General features: G+C 49.3%; 1 protein-coding gene across 1 annotated transcript; it reads right to left on the bottom strand.

Annotated features, from left to right (window-relative positions):
* Positions 1-306: 306 nt before the first annotated feature.
* Stmn3 (stathmin 3) lies at positions 307-9318 on the bottom strand. The gene is made up of 5 exons (XM_005362701.3): positions 9199-9318; positions 3025-3120; positions 2627-2802; positions 1132-1323; positions 307-675 (listed from the first exon to the last, which is right to left on the bottom strand). Exons 1-5 carry the CDS (start codon positions 9215-9217, stop codon positions 616-618), a joined length of 543 nt encoding a protein of 180 aa, XP_005362758.1. The 5' UTR covers positions 9218-9318; the 3' UTR covers positions 307-615.
* Between the last annotated feature and the right edge of the window lie 1055 nt (positions 9319-10373).

Genomic DNA, 10373 nt, shown 5'->3' with positions numbered 1-10373 from the left:
CACAGCCCTTGGGCAATAACAATAGGCTCTAAAATTGGCCTGGGTGACCTCAGGATTCCTGTGCAAACACATTGGAATGTTGTAACTCTCACTCTCCAGCTCTAGCATGCTCTGCAGCTCACAGGCTTCAGGCTGGCAGCAATGACAGAGCAGACCCAACCTACTCTGGGGTCCCCAGTCTGTCTTCTTCAGGGTCTTTCCACAAAGTTTCCCATAAAATTACAGGCAGGTGCCACTGTCTGGCTGTGCAGAAACTGGGAGTCTGAGAACCCTGTCTGAGAACCTGAATGAGAAGCCACACGTTGGTGCCACTGCCACTAGATTTATTAAGGTTGCCAACACATCCACTAAGAGGGCCACCAAGAGAGCCCCAGCCGCGCCTGGCCTGGCGTCTGAACAGGGGACCATATCTCCTGCCTAGGGAAGTCCTTTAGGGAGAGTCCAAAGTCAGACACATTATAAGGACTGGACAGTTCAGAGCGTGGGAAGAGAAGCAGGAAGCTAGAGGTGCAAGGGAGCGGATAGGAGCAGGAACAAAATTTGCATCTAGACAGAATAGAACAAAACAAGAACAAAACCCGAAAATATTCTTGTCGCTGCTGGGTCCAATGCTCCTTAGCCAGACATCTCCTCCCGCTGCTCCTTGTTCCTGCGCACCTCAGCAGCATGCAGCTCCTGTGAAGACAGGTAGAGAAGCCCTGAGGAGCGGTCAAAAGTAAGGATGCCCCTAGGAACTTCCATATGTATACAGGCGACAGGCGTCACGGCACTCCAGGAGCGCCGGAGCCACTGGGCTTAGTGATCAGACAAGGGACTGGGCATCTTATCCCCAGCCCCAGCGTAAACAAATTCCATCCCCTCTTGGAGCTGAGCCCCATGAGAATGCAAATTCCTTCAGAGCGCCTCATAATTAATTTAACCATATATTACTGTGATTATTAAAGGTGTCTCACTAGGACCAGGTTCTGGGCCTGATTCCAACGTTGAGGGACGTGCTCAACTAAAAAGAAAAGTCTAGAAAGACGTTTTTAGAACTCCCTTTTCACTCAGTGTACAGACCGGATCCCACACCTAGAACCTGCCCAGCAGTGATCACGCCCCTCACATCAATGCCCCCAACCCCGCTCCCACCTTCTCACGCAGCCGCTCGCGCAGTGCTGCCAGGTGAGCCTCGCGGATTTCCTTGCTCAGCTCCATCTTGTAGTTGAGTTTCTCCTCCGCCAGGCGGCTAAAGTTATTGTTTTCTTCCAGCGCCTTGTGCAGCACCTCGCGCTCGTGCTCACGCCGCTCGGCCAGCTGCTTCAGCACCTGAGCCTCCTGCGTCTGTGCAGAGCTAGGAGTTAGTAAGGAGTCCAATCGCTAGACAAACCCTACGTTCACTTGGTCGTGACTCGCTGTCCTGCCGTCCCAGCTCCACATGATACTCTAAGTCTCTGGCACTATTTTCTCTGTGCTTAGGGGCCTTATACTATCCTACGTCCCATCGCAGTTTGCCTGAGACTTCTGGGGCTTTTGCACTGAAAATTCTGCTGCCAGGAGCCGCTCCAGTGCCAGGTGAACCAAAATGGCTTAGTCACAGAGTCTCCTTGTTGGGCTGAGAATTCCGGAGCCCACAGATGTTGAAGCTGTGGGGCTTCTCCAGACCTCCCCATACAACTCCAGGTTGAACACTAAGCTGGTAGAGATTCAGCTAGTCAGCTAGGTCCCAGCTCTCCACTATTGCTCAGCAAAGAGAGTGTCCACAGGGATCTGGGAAGGGACATCGTGGTGCTACGTTGCCCTATCCTGCTGGGGAAAGGAGTGTCTGGGATAATGGGTAATCAGGTGTATAGGATCCCTAGAGTGATTAGCTCCTGGCCTAGGCTGCCTCCTGAATGATGCTGGGCACCCATAGGTACATCAGTTTTCAAGATAAACTTGCTGATCCTGGGTTCTACTGTGCATGAATTAAGTAATTTCCCCTGGGGCTGGAGAGATGGCTCAGTGGTTAAGAACACAGACTGCTCTTCCAGAGGACCTGAGTTCAAATCCCAGCAACCACATGGTGGCTCACAACCATCTGTAGCGGAATCTGATGTCCTCTTCTGGCATAAAGTCATGCAAATAGAGCATTCATAAATAAAATAAATAAATCTTAAAAAAAGAAAGTAAAAAAAAAAACACAAAACAATTTCCACTGTCCCGTTGACTTTGTCTCTAGGATCTCAATCCTAGAACAAATCTTGTTCTCTGTGTTTCCGTTTCAAAGGGGCTAGAATGAGGAGGGGCTGGGAGCCTCATTCATATCTCCCAGGGCCCCACTGAACTACATAACCAACCCAACCAAGGGTCTTTAGATGTGAGACTTTTTCTTCTCACTCTTCTGCCTTGAAAGGGGTGCCAGCCTCTGCTTTATGTCCCCAAGGCTCCGGAGGAGGACACAACCTGACCTCCCTCTGCCAGGATCAAAGTTGAGGTCCCCCCTCAAGAATGTGGTTCCTGTTGCCCTATGTTTGCCACAATCTCAGCACCATCCTTTCTCATCTCATCCCATCCCATCCTCAGCAGCAAGTCCTACACTCCCCAGCCCAGTGCTCCCATCAAAGAGCCTGGGCAGTGACGCCAAGTGTATGTGGAGAGTCCTTACCTTCCTCCGCTCCTCAGCTGCCTCCAGCCGCTTCTGTAGCTCCTCCAAGGAAGCATCCTTCCTCTTTGGGGGAGAGGAGAGCACAGGGCTCTCTGGAGATAGGTCAGAAGGAGACTTGAGAATGACCTCGAAGCTCTGGCCAGAGGCTCGCTTGTCCAGCTGCTTCACCTCCATGTCTGCAGGGAAGATCAGATGGGGACTTACGGAGGCCTAGCCAGGGGATACAGGTGGTATGAGAGGTCTTCTCCCAGCACACATCCCAACAGGGTTGAGAAGGGGTCCCTCCCCCCAGGATGACTCTCTGCAGCAGCCAGCCAGGCCACAGTATTGCCAGAAGTCGAGAAGAAAGATGGCCATGCCCTAGCTGAGCAGGGCCAGCAGCTGCATGGGTAACTCACCCCCATACTGATAGATGGTGTTGGGGTGAGGCTGTGAGTAGAAGCAGGAGCAGATCAGCGACAGCACAGACAACTCCTTCATCTTCTCCTTGTAGGCTGTGAACGTGAAGTCAAGGTGAGCTAGAACCATGACCATTCTTATCCAGTACATATTTGATTTTCGCTTTGTTTTGAGGCAGGATCTGGTGTAGTCCAGACTGACCTTAAATTCACTACGACCTTGAACTCTATCCTCGGCTGGAGGTACCGGTGTGCATCACCTTGCCTCTGTTTGTCCTGAGACATTAACGTACACCTGGAACTCATCAATGTACACCAGGCAGATATTTTTAACTCATGGTCCCCAAAACTAGGATTACAGCTGTGCACTACTGTGCCTGACCTGTCTCTGAATACTTTTTGTACGTTCCTCTCTTCCTACTGTGATCTGAATGTTCCCTTCCCACATTAGGTGAGCAGGTCATAAAGATACAAATTGGAATAAAACCTTGTCTAAAATGAGAAAATCAAAACAATTTTGGGTTACGTTTTGTGTTTTGTTTTGTACAGACTCCTGAATGAGACTAATGACCTTACTTCACAGGAGCCTTCAGCTCTTCCAAGGCGTGAGTGAGGTCACAAGGACGCACCTACGGATGAGGAAGCAACCTTCACTAGTCAAGCAAGCCTAGTGGCACCTTGACTTTGAGTTTCTAGTCTATAGAGAAAAAAAATCTACTTTTTAAAAGAAACACCCAGTCTGAAGGTATTTTTTTTCTGATTAGTCTGGGCAAATTATAACATTTATGTCAGGGTCTTTGTCCTGTCTTTTTTTATTTAAATTTTTTTATTTTGTATGCATTTGTGTCTTGCCTACATGTATGTCTGTGTGAAGGTGTAGATCCTCTGGAACTGGAGTGGCAGATAGTTGTGAACGGCTGTGTGGGTGCTGGGAATTGAATCCCGGTCCTCTATAAGAGCGCTGAGTGCTCTAAACCGCTGAACCTTCCCTCCAACCCCTCTTGTGTCTTTTTCTTTCTGGATTTTTACTTGTTTGTTTTGTTTGTTTGTTTTTTTAAAACAGGGTTTTTATTCCAGTCCAGGATGGCATTTAGCTCCCCATAATCCTCCTGCCTCAACTTCCTGTGTTAAGGTTACAAATGTAAGCCATTATGTCCAGCTGTTTTGAGTCTTTCTGTATCTCTGGTTATAGGTGTTCAAATTGTTTCTTTCTCAGAGCATACATTTCTAGGATTACACGTAACTTTGTATTTTTTTTTCCCATTTGTTGTTGTTTAACAGGGTCTCACTATGTAGTCTTGACTTTCCTCGGACTCCTTATGTAGATCAGGCTAGCCTCAAACTCACAGAAATCTGCGAGTCTCTGCTACCATTCTCATGACCAGGACAAGCACAAATGTAGGGAACCCTCTTCATATCCTTCCCTTTCGTTCTTGCCTCCCCCCCTTCCGTTTTTCCCTTCCTCAAAGACTGGATCTTGCCGTATTGTTCAAAATGGCCTTAAACTCTCTGGTTCAAATCCTCCTGCCCTCAACTCCCAATAGCTGAGACTCCCACCTGTAGGGGATCTATCTCTGGCTTGTAAACTTAGCTGTAAACTAGCATCTCAGATACTACCTCTGCGTCATTTACCACTCTGAGGTGAATCTTCGTTCTCTCCAGACATCCACTCACTGCCCTTTCAGGTAGGCTTGCAGCCCAGGTTCCACCAAGGACAAACACAAAGGAGATGTTCACTCAGCCCTACAAATCCATTGCTTCCTACTAGATCAAGTGCCCACCATCCAGTGTCCCTGCTACCCAACCAGAAAAGGAGGCAAGCCTGATGCTATGACCCTGACCCCAGATAGGAAAAAAGAAACACTCACTTTTTTGTTTGTTTGTGTGTGTGTGTTTTGTTGTTGTTGGGTTTTGTTTGTTTTTGTGTTTGGGGGATGGGTTGTTTTGTTTTGTTTTTTTGTTTTTATTTGTTTTTTTTTTTTTTTTTTCGAGACAGGGTTTCTCTGTAGCTTTGAAGCCTGTCCTGGAACTAGCTCTGTAGACCAGGCTGGTCTCGAACTCACAGAGATCCGCCTGCCTCTGCCTCCCGAGTGCTGGGATTAAAGGCGTGCGCCACCACCGCCCGGCTTTGTTTTGTTTTTTGAAACGACGTTTTTCTGTGTAGCTTTGGCTATCCTGGAACTCATTCTGTAGACCAGGCTGGCCTTGAACTCACAGAGATCTGCCTGCCTCTGCCTCCGGGATGATCTTCCAGAGGACTGGGATTAAAGGCATGAACCACCACAGCTTGAAGAGACACTTACTTTAAAAATGATAATAATCTTACTGTTGTGAATCCATTCACTTGTGAACCAGCTCCTCGGAGACTACTATTCTGGTAAAGTCCAAGAATCTTTCAAGCCCAGTACAGTTATTTCCTTCCACGGGGACAATGCTAGGTCTTAGTCTACTGGGGTGACACTAGCAACGCTCACTGAAATGCAGTTTTTAGATGAGCACTGTTTTTCCCTCCATTCTAGCAATTCCCAAAGTCTGGTAGGATCCAAGTCTCAGACCTAGGTCTCTAGATAGACAGACACAGAAGAAGAAGAGAAGGAGGAAGAAGAGGAGGAGGAGGGGAGAGGAGGAAGAAGAGAGAGAAGAGGGAGAGGAGGGAGAGAAGAAGAAGGAAGAGGAGGAGAGGGAGATGAAGGGGAAGAGGAGGAAGAGGAAGAAGAAGACAGCTTCCATGTCTGATTACCTACTAGCACCTTTTGAGGGAACCAACAAGAGGAACATAGACAAACATTTAGATAGACCAGAAACTTTATGAACAAGTTTTACCCAGTAATTTTTAAAAATTGAGTTGGGCCAGGTGGTGGAGATGCACGCCTTTAATCCAAGCACTTGAGAGGCAGAGGCAGGTGAATCCTTGTGAGTTCGAGGCCAGCCTGGTCTGCTAGTTCCAGGACAGCTAGGGCTTATACAGGGAAACCCTGTCTTGAAAAAAACAAAAACAAAAAATTGAGTTGGACCAGACAGTGGTGGTACATGCCTTTAATCCCAGAATTTGGGAGGCCGAGGCAGGTGGACCTATGAGTTCAAGGCTAGACTGGTCTACAGAGCGAGTTCCAGAACAGCTATGACTGCACAAAGAAACTCTGTCTCGGAAGAAAAAAGGAGTTGGCACAGAATTAAGGATATGGGGTAGAAATGGCCAAAGCTTTCATGGTAAGTTTTGTCCTTCCATTACAAACACAAGGGAATGCTGTTTTGATTTAAATTTTCTAATAACTCAGATTTATTTGGAAGCAGCATGGAGCCCATGAGGCAGTAGACAGGGCAGAAAGGAACCTCAGAGTGGGCAAGTCAGGGCTAGTCATTGTCTTCAGAAGAACTTGAGAAGGAAAAAAAGAGAAAGCCAGAAAGGGGCAGGTCTCAAAGGGACTGCATGCTTCTGTTTATTTTATATGTATGGGTGCACATTTTTCTCTGTAACTGGAGTTACAGAGGTTTGTGGGCCACGGCCATGTGAGTACTGAGACTCAAACCTGGGTCCTCTGGAAGATCAGTCAGTGTTCTTACCCGAATCATTGTTCCAGTCCCTTGCTTTGAGCCTTCTTTCTTCTCCCTTTCTGCTAACCCTCCCTCCTTCTTTCTTCCCTTCCTTCTTTTCTTCCTTCCTTCTTTCTTTTTTTTTAACATTTATTTATTTATTTATTATGTATAAAATATTCTGTCTGTGTGTATGTCTGCAGGCCGGAAGAGGGCACCAGACCCCATTACAGATGGTTGTGAGCCACCATGTGGTGGCTGGGAATTGAACTCAGGACCTTTGGAAGAGCAGGCAATGCTCTTAACCTCTGAGCCATCTCTCCAGCCCCCTGGCTTTTCTTTTTTAAGACAAGGTAAACTGTAGCCTAGGCTGACTTTGAACTCACTACCTAGCAAAACCTGGCCTTGAACTCCTGATCATCTTGCCTCCACCTCCTGAGCATAACACGCCTAGCCATGTTATGTTTTGTTTTTCATAAGCAACAGAGACTCATGTATTTGTGCTATGAATGATTAATCCAAGAAAAGAGGTAGAGGGGCATGCTCCCGCTCATGTGATAAAGAACTAACAGATTTGAGAGATTAATGGCAACAAGCCAGTAGATATCTTGTATATCTTGAGGAGGTCAGTCTTGTGCTGAGGAGACAGGAGGAAAGGAGTAAGAGGTCTTGGCTAGAGCAGGACAGACCTGGACCAGAGAAGCCAGAGAGAAGGAGTTTTGTTGCCTTCAAGTCTGAGCTTGCTAGCACCTACTTCCCTGCCAGTCCTAATGTTCCATATTCTCATTTCTCATCTTGTATACAAACTCCTCATAGACTGTCCTCATAGGTCAGGCCAGGAACCTGGTGCCTGACAGTTGCTCAAAGACCATTTCTGCTTGTGCCTGAAACAATCACAGGGAAAAGACTGCAGGTTCATAGCAGATAACATCAAGTTTAAGAACCTGTACCAGGAGGCTGTCTTCCAGATAACTACCCCTTCAGCATGGGGGAGACTGGCAGGGATTCAGGAAGCAGTACCAGCCTGGCAGTACCAGCCTGGCAGGTGTGAGCATCTGGAAAGAAGTGTAGGGTCCCTGAAGTCAAAGTTTGAAAAATAAGTGTTCAACTGGCAAGTTGAACCATATGTTGTAGCTGCAGTCAGGGGCACGGTGTCATGTGGTAATGGACGTTCCTTGGTATGGCATCTCTCAGTCTGAGAGACAATGAGGAACTTTCTTCCCAGAAGACAGATCTTCAAGGAGCAAACAGAGAAGTGATCACAGATAAGGCCTGCTTTATGATCTGGTTGAAGGAAGGTGAGCACGACAGGACAACTGACCAGGAACTGGTACTTTAGAGACAAAAAGCAAAAGGAAGACCTTACCTGGGGCTGATGGGCCAGGTCTGGCTATAGCACAAAGCTGAGACTGGGTCCATGTTTTTGGAGTTGGAGCTTAAAGGGTCTTTTACACACTTGGTCCCCTCCTAGGATGATACTGAAATTCTCCGGGCATGAGGGGTGGGCTCAGGGCGGGACCGCGTGATGGGTGGAGTTTGTACTTAGGGCCAAAGCCAAGGTGTGGAAGAACCACGCGTTGACCTATTTGACCGCCGAGATCAGCCTTCTGGGCTGAGGGAAGGGAAAGGCAGCAAGAGCTTGTGGTTCTTAGAGAAAAGCAAGGTTAGGAGGGTTGGGGGTGGGGGGATGTCGTGCGTCCTGCAGTCTCAAACGCCCAGAAAAAAAAGACGAAGCCCTGCTGGGGCTGGGGACTGGGCGGGGCATCCAGTGTGGGAGGGGCTGTCCAGCTTTAGGTTCTCAGGTCAGGAATGGAGCCACTGTAACCACTCCGGAGCCTTCTCCGCATGCTTTCGACCCTCTATGCAGTCTGAGGTGTAGGAGACTCCCTACGAAAGCAGACCCCACCACACCCCGAAAAGGTTTGGAAATGCAACAACCTCTCCTCCCCTAACACCCAGCGGCGCAAAGGGCGGAGGTTTTTCTGGCTGGAGCAGGTGGCCCTAGCGTAGTCGCAGAGGGTGGTCCCAGCTGCTGCGGTCACAGAGGGGAATCGAGGTGGAGAAGCCTCGCTTGCTGCAGACTCAAACCTTCCTCCCCGCGCGGTTCAGAGGTCCCCTACTGTGTTCTCCTGCCCCTCCCCCCACTTCTCAGGGACTGAGGTCCAGGCTTCTGCAGAGGGTCCTACCTCCCCCGCCCCCCGACTCCCTACGAAGACTCAATAGCACTGAAATCCAAGGTCGCTGGAACCGTAGAGGAAGGACCTCCTAAAGCCACTGCAGGCACTTTTATCCTCAGGCAAGAATCCGCAGAGCCACTCTGTCGCAGTTACACCTTGGCCCCGCACCCCGGCGCCTGAAGGGGCAGTGCGCCCCGGAGCCCGACTTCACGCAATGATGCCTAGGGCGCGGCTCCTGCCCCGCATCCGACTGCTACTCCCCCCGCACTTGAGTCCCCTCCAGCCCTTGAGAGCTCCGGACCCCCGTTCTTGCAGGGCCAGCCCAGCCTCGCCATGCACAAGGTTCAACACAGGAAAACGGAGTCAGTAACTTATTCCTGCGAAGGGCAAGGCCTCTGCTTAGACAATGGCCTCTGCTCAGACCCACCGCGGTCCCACGACACCCCAGGCCCCCGAGCCCTACCAGATACGGTGCTGGCCATGGTGCTGGCGGCGGCTGGGGCTGCGGAGGCCGGAGGGATACGGGCGGCGTCTGGGAGCTGCAGTAGGCGAATGCTGCAATGCTGTGGAGGGGGGAGGGAGGAAGGGCGGGCGCGGCAGGAGGGGGGAGGGAGAGAGGGATGGATGGAAGGAGAGGGGGTGGAAGGAAGGGGAGGGGAAAGGAAGAAAGAGAGGAAAGGGAGGGAGACCGAGAGACAGACAGACTAGTCTAGTGAATAAACAACCGAGGATAACAACTATCAAAGGGAAGACAGTGCGAGGGGATGGAGGGAGAGAAGAGCAAAGGATGTAGCAAGAGGCCTATGTTTCATCTGCAGACAACCGTGGATGACACTTCTGTAAGATGGTTTTGTGTGACTTGGAGGATATGAAAACAAGACTAATTCCCAAGAACAGGAAAGGAAGGAACAAGGCTAGCTAGCGTGGGCCTGTTCCATAGTCAGGGTAGGTGACAGAGGCTGGGGGAGGCTGGCTGACCACTAAGCCCTTGTCTGTGCTAAAGGGAAGGGATTCGATTTGCTGGTTTGCAAGGGGTGAGACTGGCCTGCAAGAATATCTGAAGTAACTCAGTGCCAGGGAACAAGCAGGTTCTGGTTAAATAAAGGGAATAATGAGGCTTATGATTTGATGGGACCTCAAGGCAGGTTCTAGAACCAGCTTTGACATTCTCTATTGGGTGGATAAAGAAATTCTTACCTCTCCGGGCCTTTGCTTCTTTGGTGTAAGATGAAGCCAAAATGCCAGACCCCAGCAGACAGAAAAGAAAGACGTGCCAGAGATGAGTGTCTACATGTAGTTTTGTTCTAGTTTCATTTCTGTGGTGATAAAATTCTCTGGTCAAGGGCCAGGTGTCGTAGTTCATGCCTTTAGTTCCAGCACTTGAGAGGCAGGATCTCTGTGAGTTCCAGGCCAGCCAAGGCTACATAGTGAGACCCTGGGGTGGGGGTGGGGGTACAAAGCTCTGGAAAAAAGCAACATAAAAGGAGGAGGATTTATTTCAGCTTACAGGTTACAGTCCATCACTGAGGGAGTCAAGGCTAGAACCTGAAATCAGATCTGTTTGCTATTCATAAAGCATTAATTACCTCTGACCAAGAAACCCAGTCACTTTCAAGGAAATGAAGCAGGGACAATGGA

This window comes from Microtus ochrogaster, linkage group LG8 (genome assembly GCF_000317375.1).
Source record: "Microtus ochrogaster isolate Prairie Vole_2 linkage group LG8, MicOch1.0, whole genome shotgun sequence".
Lineage (NCBI taxonomy): Eukaryota > Metazoa > Chordata > Mammalia > Rodentia > Cricetidae > Microtus > Microtus ochrogaster.
The sequence above is the reverse complement of the archived record's forward strand: the minus strand, read 5'-3'. Positions and strand labels throughout refer to the sequence as shown.

What these genes read in the sequence shown, in the direction of transcription:
- Stmn3 (XM_005362701.3), bottom strand. An exon ending in CACCATCTATCAGTATGGGG is followed by an intron (nt 2,803 to 3,024) that starts GTGAGTTACCCA and finishes TCTTCCCTGCAG; the next exon opens with ACATGGAGGTGAAGCAGCTG. An exon ending in CAGCTGAGGAGCGGAGGAAG is followed by an intron (nt 1,324 to 2,626) that starts GTAAGGACTCTC and finishes AGCTCTGCACAG; the next exon opens with ACGCAGGAGGCTCAGGTGCT.